Here is an 18,021-nt window from a genome sequence, read left to right as displayed (position 1 = left end):
TGTTTACAACAATAAAATGGAAGTATATAGAAAATCTTTCATTGTAGATTACAAACATTTGATGAAATTGAACAATATTTGTTTTCTTATATAAATATCCATGCACAATCAAACAAAATTTCAATGAGTTCGAAATGATGATGTCATATACACCCATTTATCGCCGTGTCTGAACCCTATGTGTGAAAATACCCACATTTAACTGTAGTTAAACTATATATACATATATATTGCACAAGTGAGAAAATCTTCCGCTTTTTAGAGTACAATTGTTTCCATATTATCACAGTCCATGCTTGATGTCCGATGTCAAAATCATCCATGCCAAAATATCGTGAAATTGTAATTAAAAAAGTTATTTTGTTTTTAATTCGTTGTTTGTTGATGTCTTGGGCCTAGTTTACAGTTGAATAGAGTTGTCACGAAGTCTAGCAATCTCACGTCTTAAATTCGCCTTCGCTTTCTCTTCGAAATGTTCCTGAAACAGTCTGGTGCTGAATAAAGGTAATCTCGTCAAGAAGTCTTCCAATATCTGTAATGACAATGTATATTCCACTGATGCTGCGCGTGTCTATAACATTACCTATAAAGGAGATTTGTTTTACAGTTTAACACGTCCGTAATCCCTTTTCCCATTAAAAATATTTTGGGGTATAAGAGAACATGGTTGATTGTCTTCAAATGTGTAGCTTTTATCGAAGCCCATAATTTATCATTTAAAATCACAATGTTTAAATGTGAGTATACTTATATTGTACAGCACATGAATTCATACCCTACCTGAGCTCTTTTTGATCTGTAAACTTCTTCTGGAACATGAATATACTCTGCCCGTATCTGGGTTGCATATTGGTCGTAGTCTGAAATGGAGATGTATCAGTTTGATGATTTTTTTAGAGAACATCTAAGATATATGTCCTAGAGTTATTCACATCCAACATCAATAAGAAAATTCCGATATAAATAACAAAATCTTTCAAACTCAACTCGATAGAGCGAAGGCAAAAGAGGAACAACGGAAAGATTATCACGAAGATGCTTAAAAAATACATGAATAAGTCAAAATGCTCCTGGAGGGAAGGGCAGGCGTCTTTTGCTTCACCAATAAAGTTGTATTCCGCTTCCTACTTCTTAGACGGTAGAGGGGATTGTGTCTTCTACATCATTAAACACGGAACGGTAAACGTCTTTTGCTTCATCGCACACCAAATGGTAAAACGTCTTCTGCTTCAACGGACACGGAACGGTAAACATCTTCTGCCTCGTTTTAAACACGGGCCTGTAGACGTCTTCTGCTTCTTTGAACACGGAACGGTAAACGTATTCTGCTTCATCGAACACCAAATGGTAGACATCTTCGGCTTCATCGAACACCGAATGGTAAAACGTCTTCTGCTTCATCGAACACCGAATGGTAAAACGTCTTCTGCTTCGTCGAACACGGAACGGTAGACATTTTCTGCCTCGTTTTAAACACGGGCCTATAGACGTCTTCTGCTTCACTACGACGCTCCTTATGCAATCTTAGTTAAAGTAAATGCCACATTCTCGAGTGAACAAAGAACTAGTATTGTACTTTGCAGACATGTAGACAATTTATTTGGCTTACAGTATCTAACATCTTTTTCCATGAGAATACCTGCAAGAATTTTTGTTAATTAATGTCCATTTGACATGGGGCGTCCTTTTTTCAGATGAAGTAAATGACCACCTTTTTCAATTTACCAAATGCTTCCGCTAGCATATGTATACGATGTATACAATGACCAACCTGTCTCTGGTCTTCCCAGCACCGCCATATCCATATCTAGGAAGTAGTGCTCGTCGCCTGAATTATCTCCCGTCCCTGCCGAGTGACATTTCGTCATCATTATCCAGTCTTTCACTTTCTTGCAGTCTGCGTCAGACTACAACAAAGAAAAGCATTTTCTTTAAATTAATTTACTGTTGGTTGCTGTGAAAGTAACACTTCCTATCAGTAACGTTCAAACTCAAAGTACCAACACACCGACTAGCTGAAAGATTGTACCAAAGACTCGCACGTGAACAGCCCCATTTAATACAAATTTTGATACAGTGGAGCCAAGTAAGAATTAAACTGCATTATACTGCTGTTTCGTCCTTGAAGGATACATCAGTAATGCTAAGGGCCTAAATTTTGAAGTCTAAAAAACGAGTTATGAAATTTCAAAGTGGTCGAAAGAAAAGTCAAAATCCAGAAGGGGAGGTGCAGCAGCCCCATAATTAACAAGACTTAAAAACACAATAACGTCTTGTAAAAATAGTTAAATAAATGAATTACATATATGTAACCTAACGTTACACTAGGAAAAAGTCATATTCATCATACTTAACAAGTTTCGTTTCTGAGAACATAGGGGTATGTTTGAACATTTACACATTGAGCTTTGATTTAATAAGAGACGTATTTTCTCATTGACATTTCATAAAAAAATTGCTTATATACCAACAATGATGCAAATTGTTATATCACAAGTAAAGACACTATATAATTCATTCATTTATATGTAAAAGTTTTAAATAATCCACACTTCATTTTGTAATCTAGAAAGAATTTTTTTTAGAAAGTATTGAATTTATACTAGATGCAGTTCTCATTCCAATTCTCATTCAATAAAGGAAGTTTTATTTTTGGATTTTCTGAGGATCATGAACGGCCTTAATGATGAGATCTTAATTACCATTAAATTATATATATATAGAACCAGATGTCAACACAAAGTGTTAAGTCTAAATGCCCTGATCAACTACATGAAGGAATTTTCAAAAATATTTAGCCAATAGAAAAGGAGAGCAGGCAAAACTGAGTTTGAAAATGTTTGGGGAAAATGGGAAAATTTTTTTGGTTTTGCAGAAGTCCAATTATAATTTATGTTTTATACATTAATCATCAACTTGGCCCTTAAGTATTTTTCATTTTTTTTTATGGTGTCATTCATCTCTAACCCAGATCTCTCTCTCTCTCCCCCTCTATTTATGACAAAAAACTTTAAAAATGAAATAAATATAAAAAAAAGTAAAGAATCTATTAGTGCAACGTTTTGATGGCAATATTGTTACCATCATGCACTGAGGTAAACTAAAAGTAGGAATATAATGTGAGGAAACCTGATAAGATTACAGTGGAATGAGCTGGAATTGGTGATCTTCCTGACACACATTGGGTGGTAATGATGTACTGTCCCACTGAACACTATACTCTTGTGCTAAATCATTGATCTGTCTATGCTCCAATCTGGTAACTTTCCTGCTGCTTTCTTGGGGTTCCCTATTTTTCTGGCCCCGGTTACCCAAAGGTAAGTTAATGACTGAAAATTCAATTTTTTTTGCCACTGAAAAACGAGGGTGTTATAAATTAAACACTTATCATTCTGTTGCAGCAAATCAGCATCTGTGAAATGATAAAGAAGGTTCCTGATTTTGTTTGATTCATTTTGGAAAATCTTTACAACTTTATCTTTAACCAGCTTTTCAGCAACCTTAGCCAGATCTTTAGTAATTAGGACCCCAAATTTACCAGTACTTTCATCCTGTTTTGTATACAGATTCTGCAACGCACTCTTTCAGTGTTTAATTTGATGTTTCACTGCTGTTGTGAGACCATGAACACCATTTATCTTTTAGTAAGTCAATGATTACCTTTCTATATTGGAATAATTACTAGTCTTCTCTGTTCAATTTTTTGTTTTTGTATTTGGTTCTTCTCTCTGTCTCTCTTGCATTTCAAGTTTTTTTTTTCACTTATTCATTCTTTGAGTTGCTGATTCATGATATCCATATGTTTTACATGACAAAAAGGTGATTTTGTTTTGTCCTGTTGTTCTGTGATGATAATATCGTATCTCAACTTCTAGTGTAAGTGGTGGTGAGATAAGAAGATAATAAAAGAGTTTTGGATGTGTGTAGACAAATTCTTTGAATGTGCTGTCAACTTTGTTTACATGTTGTGATACAATAACTACTATCCTCTATACATGTACCAGCCAAAAGAAAATGTTTCACAACATCCTCAAATTGTCTCGTCGTTAAAAATCTCTAATATCTATAAGCTAGAGCCCCTAAACTCACGTATTGCACATGCTTGTTCCCTTACATCAATTAGTTTATTTTGAAAATTGTATAAAACTGGTACATTAACGTGTGACCATTTAGTCTCTCTGCTTAGGTAAACTATCTCAAATTGCATACGAGATATTAATCTACCTTGTCCTATTGTAATTATATTTCTCAATTCTATTTGCTATTTTATAAAATAGTTACAAAGAAACTTCATTAAAAACAACATGAATATCACAACATGTATACAGACAAAAAAAACTCTAATATACAGGGTGTTTCCTTATTTGATATCAACAGGTTGATGAGAAGTGTATATCATTAATACACTGTAAATGTCAGTGGATTGGTCTCATCTGGAAACACATCAGAACATCCACTTACTTGGGAAGACCTATGGACATAGTGACCCTTCACAGAAACCTACCAGAACATCAACTTCTGTAGCATACTCTTTAAATTTGTCTGCACTTCTTTCTTCGTTGTCAGGCTTTTTTGGTTCATAAATAATACTGAAATAAAGAAAAGAAGCCAACATGTAGTGTTAGATTGATGTCCTGTTTATATCCTGGAGGATACTCTAACAAAAAAAAAACTTTCAAAAGGATGAATTCTTTCTAATTAAAATAAGAGGGGAGAGAAAAGCATGGAAACAGAAGCTATCATGTTAATCGCTCAGTGATACATCTTTTAACCCTCAAAGTAATGTAATTCCTCTGAACAGTTTCATCAAAGTTTACAAGCTCTCCTATAGAGACACAAACTGCTGTATTATTCTACATATGTTCATTGAAAATGTCAATAAAGCTAATATTTCAACAATATAACATTACTTTCATAATTCACATAGATGATGGGTAGGTGATGCATTACTTAGAAAGTCAATGCACTAAAAAACATATATGTCAAATCATTCCAGGGACAAGAGGCACAGAGGGCCTGTATCGTTAACCTGGATAATTAAGTTAATAATGGAAACTTTGCATTTCACTAGAAGAAAAATATTTCCCTACAAGAGTGTCACCCACAGATAGAGGTTCAACTTCTCTAGGGGTGGGGCCAGAGATCAGTTGTTCATCTCTTGATGTCCAGCAATGCTCATTAAGTTTTTGAAGAACAAGATAGTTTTATAGAAATTGACAGATTTTTCCTACTTGGCTCTGCCCATCTTGCCCCTGGGGGCCGAGACCCATCATTTATATAACTGATTTCTTTTCATCCAAGCATGCTTCAGACCAATTTTGGACAATATCCTGCAATTCCTAAAGAACAAGATAGCTTTTAAAGAAAATGTGAGGTGGGAGATGGGTGGGGCAGACCCACCATTTACACAAACTGGTTAACATTTCCAAAACACCACCAGTCTAATGGTAATGTAAAACATAAATCAAGAAATCTATCCATACTACTGGCTTTTTGTTTTAAAAAAATCACAACTTTCACTTTTTCACATCCAATGCCTATAATGTGGCTAAAAATAGAGCATGGTAAGTTCACCCTCACTTGCAATGCCATTTGCACTATGACAATGACCATACACTGTAGTCAGTGGAGAGCAAATCGGTGATACAAATTGTCAGTTTTAGCACAAAGATACAACAGAAATGATATTTCTTGTGCAAATACCTGATGTCTCATTGGATATTGGTCCTCATAAAAAAATATGACGTTCTTTTTTTCAACTGTATGAAAAGCTTGTTGTGTTATTATGTCAAATGATCCCGCATTTGCGTAACAAATTTCTTACTCAAAGCAATAATAACTTATTCAAATTCTGGACTGCCAAACCTGTCTAACTATCCAACTTCAGAAATCTGAAACAAAAAATGGACAAGAAAAATATCTGTATGTACTCATGAAAAAATACTGCTAATATAACCAGGCGGGGGTCGACGAATGTGAAGTGATCTCCAGAAAATTTGAAGTGTAAAAACATTTCTCGTAAGTGTTGGAGTGTGTGGTAGCGCCGGACTGGTTCACTATAGAAATCTCTTATAACACCCCACCATCTGTCAGCGACAGTATCTGGCACATTCATTTCTTTGTTGACGTCTTGCCATCTCTGCCTTACGATGTCAATGTCCGTCATGCTGCTACACGTAATTGTAAGGTATATTTACATCACATCACAGTCATTACACCAGATAAACTAGTTTGTTTACGTTGTCTCGATCATTCTAACGTTTGTCTTACGCAGACTAAAATTGAAACAAATTCCGAATTGAATCCGGATCACCTCGAATTAAGATATTGATTTCGAACTGACCGAGCTCGGATGTATTCTTTTAAGTTATAAATCGTTATTTAGCTATGTTTCAAAACGTCTGTCGTTCAGTAAACCATAAATATTTTGTTCCGGTTGTTACAATTGCCCGTGAATTTTTAAAATTCGTAAACATGACTGTAGAGATATACGATTTGTCTCCCTTCTCAGGTACTGACTTGGGAGCTACTATTTCATACGTGTTATTTTCAAGTGATTAATCGGTTGCAACGCAGTATGCGAGTAGGGAAAACGAAATAAAACTTTTCTTGTATAAAGTCTCAAAATACTATGAGTTGAGCCTATAAAAAATAACTTCTAATGTAAGTCAATGTTGTGCCTGATTTGGGACAAAAGATTAAAAAGAAAAGCATTATCTATCGTGTTTTGGTACATTCTCCATTTAGACATTTTTATGTGTTCTTTTGTTTCTATGCACATGAAATTCAAGCTAGCCTTCCACAGCGACTCATAATAGCGTTCAAAATGAAAAGATTTTCCCACAAATAGTTTCAAACAAAGAAACGTCAAGATTTGCTGTCCATTTAGGAAAGGTCGTGGAAGAAATGCTATGGCTTGAGAAGCGGGTCACCATGTGTGAATGCGCACTGCCAAACTGCATTTCCCTCCAGAACGGGTGGTAGCATAATATAAAACGCCAAACATCATTGTGCTAAGCAAAATGATCACTCATCGTTATGGTGTGCACATTAAAGATTGTCTTGCGTTACTGCAACATTTATTGAAAACCAAGACTATCGGAACGGTTTGTTGTTCTACCTCACGTTGACGTTACGATGGATTTTGTAAAAACACACTAACTACTCCATGAGATAAAGAAATAGTTCCAAACTTCAACGGATATAACAGCAACCTCATGAATGTGCATTAACTCATTTCAACAAATATAGTCGCCTATTTACAGTTAATATCTGTAAATTTAATATAAAATTAAAGTATTTTTTTTATCGAATTAACTTCTGTGTTCAAATATCCGCTGTCTGTGGTCTTGCTGCAGAATTCTGCATTATACATACCTGGCGTACGATGAATCAGGTTCCAGTGACCTACCTTCAATAAACCTCGTGAAATGGACAAAGTGATATTGACGCCCATTTTCATTTGATCTCGAGATGTTCTTTAAGGGTTGAACTTTCTTCATTCTTTTTTTCTTGATAAGAAATATGCGATTTGAAACTTTCCTTTTTCCCTCTAGAAATAGCAAAGGTGATCTTTCACCATCAAATTCCAGTGTGGTCACCTGTAGGGAAATCATTAAGTATCAAACGAGCACAACCAGGGATCAAGACGAACCTTCATACGGGACAAGTTTTTTCTCGGGGAGAGGTTTAAACTTTCATGGTCTAAATCAAGGAAGTCTGTGTATAGACTGTCTGTTGGCGAGTTTATTTTATAATCAATTTCAAAACCAAAAGGACAACTTCTTGTGGTTGGGCGATTGTAAAAACGGCTTGGATATATTTGGCCCAAAGGTCTATTTAAATATCACATGCGCATTTCCCGTACATTTCGAAGCTTCCGTGATGATGGACTGTCCAGCAATACATAAATTCGTGGATTTACTATTACCCCTTTCATGCTTTGTTGACAAATATATAGCACATATAACAAGCTGCTGAACAAGTTTCTCTCCAGTGCATCCTTACTCCAGTCAACGTTTTAATTTTTGATTTTTTTTTTAAATTTCCGGATTCTTAATCGCTTCACATCTTCAGCCACACCTATTCTTACCATTTTACTCGAGGTCCCGGTCTCTGATACATCTTCAATCTGACCCCCCCCCCCCCCCCCCCCCATTTCAAATATTTCACCTTTCATCCAGACACATTTTATGTTGATAACCTTACGTTTGATATTTAATAATCGCAGACTTGCCTTTTTATTCCTCTGATGAAATCGCACTCCATCGCTGACTTTGAACATTTTACCCCAAGAGAGCTGTCGGCCTTATTCAGTTTGATGCTATGAAACGTTAAAACTTACCTACATTTCCCTTCAACCAATTTGTTATATATTACGTTCAAGAATTATCAATATTCCTTTAGCAAGACCAACTTTAACACTAACTATGACAATTGGACCCGGTAGATGTCTCTCAGGCAGCAACGTTACCATTGGTTTTGAAATCAGAAATATTGAACTTCAGTGTAAGCAAGGACACTAAGCCGGTCACCGCAAGTTGTATTCCCTGGAGATGCAGTTACCTCCCTTCTATCTTCAAAATGCATTTATGTTTTGCAGAGGAATTACCTTCTACAAATGCACGCGTTTGTTTACACAATACTTGCCAGTCTATTTTTTCAATCCTTCAAACTTTCACTAGTGTCGACAGATCCCCAAATATGAAGTTATTTTCTTCATCTTCAAAATGCATACTGGAGCTTTAGATCCAGACCAATAATTATGGTTGTCAAGAAGTTACAAGTGTCTTCTGGAAAGACAACTTAATACGATCTTCCTTTTTCCATTATGAAGTAATTGGGTCAGTGACCTGTACTAACAGTTCAAGGTAATGAAATTTTGTAATCTAGTGTCCATAACAAATTGCAATGCTAAATTGAAAAAAAATATACATGTAGTAACTACACAAATTCTTTTGATTAAATATTCGAGAATTTAATCCAAGATTTAATAGCAAAACATATTTAAAAAGCTAAGGAATCTTACTTGGCATGCTACCAACCAGACATTCATGGTATGGATCAGTCAAACTAATGGGAGTTTCTATAGAAATGAAGACTCATCAACTCCTCTCCAAAATCAAGGGACTGCTACTTCAGCTCAAAAAACATCCTGATATAGCATTATTTCATATAATTTTACAAATCTTTTATACAGAGTAAAATAGGGTAAAATGTATCGACAATGAAAACTAACAGAACCTTAAAATAAACAGACCTGAAAACTATGAAAATTCTAATGCAACAGAAGCATACCTTTCCAACAGGCACGTCTGCTGCTGGTAAAGTACTCCCTAATCAGGACGAAAACTTTTTTAGCGAAACTTTTGGCAGCACGAGCGAGTTGATGACCCATCAGTCCTACCGAAAGTTATAGGATGCTTTTTCAATGATGACCATTAAAATAATTAGCCATTCATTGGACGGACAAAGCTTTTACTACGGCCATACACATTCTTCACCTCTCCTCAGATACTTTAATTTTTCTTTGACTGGATTATGTTTCTTAAACTTGCATTCAGATATATACCGAGACTAAAACAACATCAATCACAGGCCCAAAATTTTACCCATTACAAGTCAAAACAAGGCATAATAATCCTATTTGGAAAGTGATTTATTATAAAATGTTCTCCCATGTAATGAAGTGGCCTAGGAATGAAGTGATTCAGATTGGTGTCAAAATGACTTTGGCACAAATCTGTAAAATGATGGTGGTTGTAATTTTAAAATGCTACAACTATAAATGTTGGAAATAAATAAATGCAGGTAGTTTTATATATGTCCCACAATGAAAGGCAAAATTCAAGGCCAAATTATTATCATTCATACAAATGAAATGCCAAATAAGATGCCCTTCAGTATGGCTGATAAATTCTTAATCTCGTTGGATGCAGCTAAATCAAATTATACAGATATCCATGAAATATATGTGGATTACAAATCACAACTATCAGCACTTTTTAATCTTTTTAATTTTTCTTACTAGATTTGGAATACTGATATCTTGATTTGCTGCATCTTATGACTGGTTCAACGGCCATTAGAATCAAGGTTTTAAGCTTAAGGATAATAGTGATTTCTTCATGATCCAATCTGATGAAAATGCATTTAATATCGAACTTGCACGCCCATCAAATTAATGTCAAAATGGGTTTGCACAGTAGGAATACTTTCACAATGCCATATAAGAGTTCATTAGCATTAGTCCCAACTCCTCCAATGGCTTGGCTTGTGAAAAGTGGGTGTGTACAGCTCCATAAATGTTTCCAGAACAAATAAATATATTAATCTTGAAGCACTACCTATGCAGCACGTAGTACATCAAGACAAATTTGGTACTAGAAAATACATGTATTTGAACAACAAGTAATTGATCTATCACAACTAATTTGTGTTCCAAATGAACACTGATCCCGTCCCTGCTTGCTTTCCTTTCGGTTATAAAAGGTTGAATGAGCTCCATCAAATGCAATCTTCCTTCGTATTAAAATTGGAACTGCAATCACGACTGTATCTTGAAATACAGATTTGTTGAACCATGATCAGTATCTTGTCTGATACAGAAATGCGATCATCATTATACAGTATCTTTAACAAATGTCATATAAAAACAAATGCAAAGATGCATCAGTGAAAAAGTATCCAGAAACCAAAAATGGTATGCTGTGCCCACCAGCTCGCTTTCATTCCAAAATGTCCTCCAGTATGAGATGGGAGTTTATTTAATTACACACTGAAAATTTCAGGGGAATGCCCTTATCAAGAAGAAAAGAGCTGCCATTTCAGGCCTTGACGAGGCTTGGGAAATCATTCTCGTCGTCAAATTTGGGTGCGGATTCCCGAGGGCCACCTCTTCTTTCTCCGCGTCCCATTCCACGATCGCCTCGACTTCCTCGGCCACCCCTAGGCCTCCTTCCCCCGCGACCCCTTCGTGGGGAATCATTAAAGGTAATGCGGATGTCCGTCACTACCTGCTTGGACCTGTGTTCATCCTCCTGTAAAAGACAAATTCCTCATATATAAATATATATATTCAGACCATAAGCTTAGATTTTTTCTGTTTTTACAGATAAAAATAATTAAAAAGCAAAAGTTTTGCTAATGTGACAAATACATAAAAAGTTTCCATTGCAATCATCAGTGTCTGATATGTATTAAAAAATGTTTTGTCACAGCTTGAATTCCATGTACAGAGTCAAAATGTCAAAGACTTTGTCTGAAAGTTGTCTGAAATAAATCAATGACCTTATAAAAAAACCTCAAGAAAGATGGAATAATAAAGAAGTACAAATATGGTCTCTACTCCAAAGTAGCTGAATTTACATCTACAGCAAGACCACCTTAAAATTAAGACCATGGCCATTTTAGACCATTCCATTTCGGTCCTAAAGAATCCCTCTTAAAGTCTCTATTATTCAGCCCATATCACAAATAAGACCCGATAAAGTACTGAACCTCACTGTTCAGCCAATTGACCAGATATTGAACTTTTTTAGCACGTGTGTATTTGAAGGTGTACATCTACCAGGTCTGGTTTTAGATTAGTCAGCTGTATTCAGGTGTCAAACCATCTACCCAAATATAATTTGTTTCTTCATGCAATAACAGCAATTTCATCATTGGATGGCTATGAAAAACAAAAACCATGCTATTCAGACCATCTGGCTACTTACAGCCGTCCCAAAGGTGGTCTGAATAGGTTTCACTGTAATTGATTGAAATCCCTTTACTTTTTTTTGCACTACCATGTTAAAATGGGAAATCAGAAATACCCTTCACATTGGTACATTCAAATCATTGCCATTTTGTTGATTGTAGTATTGATTAAAAGAACACCAGTTTTGTTTACTAAATGTTTGAAATTTGAAAAGGCTACAATGCTTTACAATATAAATTAAATCTTAGTTTTATATCAGCTGTCCCTGAAGTTTCACGGACAAAAAGTTTGCTTGTATGGAAATTCCAAGTTTAATGAAAATGTCTGATGTGTACAATAGTCTGAACATAGTCTACCACCAGACACTCCAGTTTTGATTTACACTGGCTTCTTTTAAGTTGCATATAGTCGTACCAGTTTCCTCGACAGAAAAGACAGACCTCAATAGCTACAATTTCTTACAAATTTCTTCAAATTATTTTGATTGTACTACTACAACCAGGTTGTATTCATTTTGGAGCTAAAAAGTGATCATCAATAGTGATTTTCAGGGCATATCTGTCAAGTCATACCTTGTTGTGTAATTGTACTGCATCAATGAAGCATTTTTCCCTATGTCTAGCCAAGAGCTACTTTCTGTCAGTATTAAGATAAAAAACATTTTGCTCCATTTTCTGGTGTCTGAATTTCCAAGAGTAATAAACTAACATTAGTTATCGAACTGAAATTAAGATGTCTAGACATAAGCGATAAAAATTCTAATCAAAACAAATTTTATTAATAGCCAAGATATGAGGAAAGCCTAACCTCTTCATATTCCTCTTCGTCATCTTCCTCCTCATCTTCCACTTGCTTTTTGTAAGCAGTTCCCTTCTTCCACTGGGAGTTGTCACATCCTTCTCCAGCTTTGCGGATGTTGAATGAGGATTTCGTACGAGTCTTCTCCTGCAGGGCCTTCCATTCAGCTAACGTCAACTGCTTCGAGGATTCATCCTCAACAGGTGCTTCCGTGGATTCTGTGCTCTCGCTGAACCGACAAATAGATATGCTTAAATTACAAGTCATCAATAAAACAATGTGTAATGTGTAGTTATTTCCCACCTCTACAAATTTCATTTTTCATCAAATATGATACCAATTCTTCACAGCCGAAATGTTCTAGCCTTCAATACCCTCCTGTTTTTGAAGTTGTTCATTTGACACCTCAAATATTTTCTTCAGATCATTGTGAAAAGCATTCAATCTCGGTAAACAACCTATATTTTAGGCAGTTCTGTTCTTGCGATATTATCTAGAAACACCATTAAGATTATGTCCTTTAAATGTCAGCAGTATTCCATCAAAACACAAAAGACTTTTTCTTCTCTGGTCATTTTAATTGACAACATTTTAAAGTCGCAAAACTTTCCCAGTTTTAACCAGATGAATTTTGTTTAGCAGTTTGCTGTTAAAACACTTACTTTGGATCATGGTTTTCCACATTTTCTGTGGGGTTCCATTCCTTGGTCTCTTCCGTTGTAGGTTCTTTTGTCTGTTCCCTGAAAATACCCTCAAGTATTACAAATGGTAAAGTTCTACATGATGCTTGATAGCACTGAACACAGGTCACTTTTGACATACAATACAAATCATAAAGCAAGTACACAAGTGTCTTAAATGTTTTAATTTGCCACAAGTCACACTAGTAGGGTTAAGTGATTATTACCATGAAATTTCTTGTTCAGGACCATAAACTAAGTTCTGGTAGAACAATAAATAAAACCACTATTTTCTATATACCATATTTTCCAGGTTAAATAGTCGCACCGTTTATAGCAGAGCAAATTTTTACCCATTTTGTTTGATCCGTTGAAAATGGACAATGGATGGCAATTTATCATTATTATCAGTATACAATGAATAAGTTTGCAAATCAATTATGCACAAATAATCCTTTATTTTACTGATGTATTTTGAAAATTACTCCGGTCACACAAAATGAAATAAATATTGAACAGGTTTAGATTCAGGCCTTCGAAATCTAAGCTGAAGTATAGGGCTTGATGATACATGTTGTTTACTTAATCTCTCCATCCGTGTCTCTTCTGTTAAATATTAATGAAGGGCCTTGCATGCTGGCAAAGTTTCTATAGTAATGTTCTGTTTATTCTTGCAAGTTACAAGAAGCCATTCATATTGTAAACAAGCATGTCGGCCTTTCTAGAATTTGACCCATTACCGGATGATCCATCGATTCCAGGGTGCACTAGGCTATTGTAAACTTCCACCATGCCTTCTTGGCATTGTTGTGAAGTAATCACAACAGTCAAGAAGGTGTAATTGGGATTCATATCAAAAAGCATTAGTTAAATCCTGAAAATGTTTCTTTTATTGAAAGTGACAGCATTACATGATCCGTTTCAGTCACTGACAGATAATCATAAAAATGCAGCATCATTGTGTACTGGTACGTTTCAATTTCTTTTTCTCTGCCAAACCCCCTTCTCGCACCATACACATTAAAGTCACATGCCTGTTGACTTATAATCTCTAAATGACTGTTGCCACCACAATGTGCATAAATGTACTGAACCCAACAGGAGTCAGAAGTGAACAGGTTATCGAATCTAGTAAATCTACTTTTCATAAGTTACTTCAGAATCAGACTATCCTCAAACCACGCAGTCAGATTAATTAAACAAGCAAATTCAAAGCAAATTTGTGGAATTGATATCCTCCTCTTTCAATAATTAAAACTAAGGTAGCTGATGTCTTGTTAAAGGGTGGCAAGATGCATCCAATTCTCACTTCAAAAAGGTGGGTGGTGAGGGGGATAAAAATTAATACATTTGTTATTAATTCAAAGAACTGCACCATAACTACGATGTTACCAACTATATTAATACATTTTTTAATATGATAAATTGTAACCAACAATGCAGCCAAAAAAGTTGCTATATTTAAATTTTTAGCAGAAACATTGACAGACCTAATGATTTTCCGTTTTAAAAAATGGCAATATCCATTATTTGATCAAATTTGCAATAATGTTTTTTAACTGACATAATACTCCAGAAATTAATTCTCACGGTTTTTGAAACAAACATGAAAATTGCTTTGTGGCAGTGGAGTATAACATTTTAGTTGGGAATATTGGAAAGTGAGGTGAAGAACAAAGAGGTGCACTATTAGTCAACAATCTGCACTCAAGGCTGCGACATTTGATGATCTTTCTTTGATTTCTTGTATAAAAAAAAAATGTGAATTGGTCTTGACAAACCATGTGGAGTTTGAAATAAAGACATGTTTCTTCTGCAGCATGCTTTGCCATGATACAAACTTTTGTCTTGCCTGTATATTAAATCATGAAGAACGGAGACCAAATGTCATTGTGTGAACCCTTTGATGCACTTTAAAACAGGATTTGGGTCAAAGTATGGGCATTCTTCAAAAAGCCAAAACTTTTTTGTTTCAACTCAAAAACTGTAAAATAACTATTTTGGGGGGTATTGAATAGCATGCAGCTTAAAAAGCATCCCAAATTGACAATTAGGTTTCAGGTCAATACAGCCTCACCAACCAAGCACAGCCAGACTTACTCCAGGTCATCTTTAAAGGTTCCCCAGTTATGTGATCCACTGCCCTCTCGCTTGTCTGTAGCCTTCACACCACTGCTAAAGCAAGACGGTAAACAAAAAATTTATTTGCATTCCCTAATTTCTCCAGCCAAACCTTTGGAGATGACAGCCACCCGACGTCTGCAAGTCCAAAGCAGCTCTAAAATGTCTGTCACAGACATTGCCAAATTCATTTTAACACACTAATCAATATTTCTTGACATTAAAGCTTCTTCATTAATGAATTAAAACAAAGTTTATTGAGGGAGAAAAGGATACAGCAGTTAATTATTTGATAGTTTCTGCTAATCAAATGTGTAGTATTGTCAAATTTCAAACTAATTGAAACACAATTACGACAACGGTTTTCAAATTCATCATTTAACCACTTATCAAATCATTGGAATTTGTTTTCACATTACTTTAGTAAAGTTTACTTGATATAATGGAACAACTCTTGCATTTGAACATTCCGAATTCTTTCAGTAATTTTCATCAAGCTATGGATTAAAATATGATACTAACGTTCTGTCACTGCCACTATGTCGTTCGAATTCCCTTTTGCGGTCTCCACGGTCTGGTCGGTCACCACCAAAGCCACCACCACCTCGAGAACCACCTCTTCCTCCTCTACTGCCCCTGCCACCACGTCCTCGACCACCAAATCCACCTCGGCCACCAAATCCACTGTCTGGTCGGTTGAAACCACCACCTTCTGACCTCTGGAAGCCACCATCATTCCTTTAAAAAAAAACCCAATGTTACTGATGTCACCAATTCAACTAAAGATGGAAAATTACGGCATTCAAAATTAAATAGGCCTAAAAATGTCATTCCAACAGTTATCAGGGAAAGTAATTTAATCCAGCAGATATCAAGAGGTCTACTTGCAAAGATAAAAAATTTATTTACATCAATTATGATATATAATCACCGCTTTCACAGTTCAAAGCCACTATGAATAGACTAAAGAACAATCTCAATGCAATGGGAAATGCTTTGTTTTCCCAGGGAATGGATTTTTTCTTGTCATTTTATACTTGTTTTAAAACACATTCATATACAATTTATAGAACAATGACTTAAATTTGAAAAGTGTTTTCTAAAAATAAAGTTGAATGGGAAAGCAGAAGTTGATCTAGGAAAAAAGAGCAATTTTCCCCAAACAAGTAGTACCTATTTTCATTAGAGACATTATCATCTCGTCTTCTCGGCCGCCTGTCATCATCTCCTCTGGGTTCTCTAGGCTCCCTGTTTTGTCTTGCACTGCGAGGCGGGCGGTCCTGTCTGGACTGTGACTGATTGTTTGATTTGTCTAAAAGTCATCAAATGCAAACAAACAATAAAGCCTGTTCATACCCTTCCTATTTACTGTTCATTATTTGATTAAATAAAAGAAATGGGGTTATAAGTAAAAGGACCATCAAATGCAGTTTTTCTATTAAGATTTAATTACGAATGGTTTTGCACTTTTAATGTTCAACTCCAACTTTTTCAAAATACCATGCTTACTGTTTCACATGATGCAGCTCAAGTTTTTGAAAACCTAAATGGAAAGAGGATCCTTGGATTTTCATTGCAGTAATTCATAAAACTGTGCACCGATTTTCAAATTAAACTTCATTATTGGTGTAAATACCTACAGGAAAGTTCTGGAAGAAGTATTCACTTCTAAAGCTAAATGAGCATAAAATGTGTATAAAAATGTCAACTTATGGTAAAACACTCAATGGTTCAATGGGAAAGGTTTAGAGGTCTGAAGAGAAAGAAAACTTTTGGAAAATTTTGGAACTCAAGTTACTCGACATAGTCGAATATATCTTGAACAATTATGCCGTCTTGTTAAAGTTACAAGACATCAAACGTCAGCAACTTTAAACTGATGTATAAATCAAGTATTTTATACAATATGTGTATCTGGTCGACAGGTAAAGACCAATACGAAAGTCCTATATAATCACCTATTGTTTCAATCTCTAAGCAATTGCAGTAAATTGTCCAAGTTTTGATGAACACAAAACCGCAAAAGTAAAATAAGAGGGAGTTACAACGACACAGTTATTATCGGTTTCCTACAACTGGTTATCATTCCAATCATATAGCTTGGAGGACGCAACGAAAAGAGGTTCGTCCAAACACGTGGGGTTACTTGGCAGAACATGTCAAAACACCATGTGGCCTCCACTTCAATGTGCTGCGCAGTACGCAAAACGTAAACGCTTATTTCATTAAATGTGATATGCAATAATTAAAATACTCATTGCTTTCATTACCTTCCTTCTTTAGAACAGTTTGTTCAGACTGTTTGTTCTTATTTTCAGGTTGCAAGACATTTTTCTTGGCTTGTTTGGCCTTCTTCGATTTCTGGCTGGTTTTGTCCTGAGTGTCCAGCTTCTTTTTCAGCTCTTCTTGCTGCTGGATGATTTCAAAGGGATCATCGTCGTCGTCTATGTTTAGAGCGAACTTGTTAGTAACCTCTACGCCGTATTGGCTATCCATTGTTCCTCTTCTTGTAGAGGATGGCAATGGATTGTTACGGCCCTATTTCTTTAGCTGGAGTCAATATGGCGTGTTTCTTCCTCGATACCAAGCATGCTCGGGAAATACCTTAACACAGACTTAACTCGACGCATAGAATAGAGGTATTCCGAATGAGAAGCTGGTAAGTGTTTCCATATTTAGTAAAGTTGGCGGGAATATCACCTTTGTTACATTGATTTGCAT

General features: G+C 35.6%; 2 protein-coding genes across 3 annotated transcripts; both read right to left on the bottom strand.

Moving 5' to 3' along the window:
* Positions 1-23: 23 nt before the first annotated feature.
* Positions 24-6,173, bottom strand: LOC132565076 (uncharacterized). The gene is made up of 5 exons (XM_060229681.1): positions 5,931-6,173; positions 4,505-4,589; positions 1,772-1,907; positions 781-860; positions 24-532 (listed from the first exon to the last, which is right to left on the bottom strand). The coding sequence occupies exons 1-5, from the start codon at positions 6,164-6,166 to the stop codon at positions 401-403; spliced, it is 669 nt and encodes a 222-aa protein (XP_060085664.1). The 5' UTR covers positions 6,167-6,173; the 3' UTR covers positions 24-400.
* Positions 6,174-9,640: 3,467 nt separating this feature from the next.
* On the bottom strand, positions 9,641-17,871 carry LOC132565099 (SERPINE1 mRNA-binding protein 1-like). 2 transcript variants are annotated; one of them, XM_060229706.1, is made up of 7 exons: positions 17,571-17,871; positions 16,474-16,612; positions 15,823-16,038; positions 15,280-15,354; positions 13,162-13,239; positions 12,509-12,728; positions 9,641-11,039 (listed from the first exon to the last, which is right to left on the bottom strand). In XM_060229706.1, exons 1-7 carry the CDS (start codon positions 17,794-17,796, stop codon positions 10,827-10,829), a joined length of 1,167 nt encoding a protein of 388 aa, XP_060085689.1. In that variant the 5' UTR covers positions 17,797-17,871; the 3' UTR covers positions 9,641-10,826. The 2 variants fall into 2 exon arrangements, with proteins under 2 accessions (XP_060085689.1, XP_060085690.1); XM_060229707.1 differs by having other exon boundaries at positions 15,280-15,351.
* Between the last annotated feature and the right edge of the window lie 150 nt (positions 17,872-18,021).

The sequence above is a fragment of the Ylistrum balloti genome, unplaced genomic scaffold, assembly GCF_031769215.1.
Source record: "Ylistrum balloti isolate Yb309-2 unplaced genomic scaffold, AGI_CSIRO_Ybal_v1 Utg369690, whole genome shotgun sequence".
NCBI lineage: Eukaryota > Metazoa > Mollusca > Bivalvia > Pectinida > Pectinidae > Ylistrum > Ylistrum balloti.
Note: the sequence above shows the minus strand (reverse complement) of the source record. Positions and strands in the feature narration are given on the sequence as shown.

Coding starts and splice junctions, on each gene's coding strand:
- LOC132565076 (XM_060229681.1), bottom strand. CDS start 6,166: ATGACGGACATTGACATCGTAAGGCAGAGATGGCAAGACGTCAACAAA. Junction 4,590..5,930: donor TTAGCAGTATTTTTTCATGA/GTACATACAGAT, acceptor TCTTTATTTCAG/TATTATTTATGAACCAAAAA. Junction 533..780: donor ACAGATCAAAAAGAGCTCAG/GTAGGGTATGAA, acceptor TTGTCATTACAG/ATATTGGAAGACTTCTTGAC.
- LOC132565099 (XM_060229706.1), bottom strand. CDS start 17,796: ATGGATAGCCAATACGGCGTAGAGGTTACTAACAAGTTCGCTCTAAAC. Junction 13,240..15,279: donor ACCTTTAAAGATGACCTGGA/GTAAGTCTGGCT, acceptor GGGTATTTTCAG/GGAACAGACAAAAGAACCTA. Junction 12,729..13,161: donor GTGGAAAACCATGATCCAAA/GTAAGTGTTTTA, acceptor TTGTCGGTTCAG/CGAGAGCACAGAATCCACGG.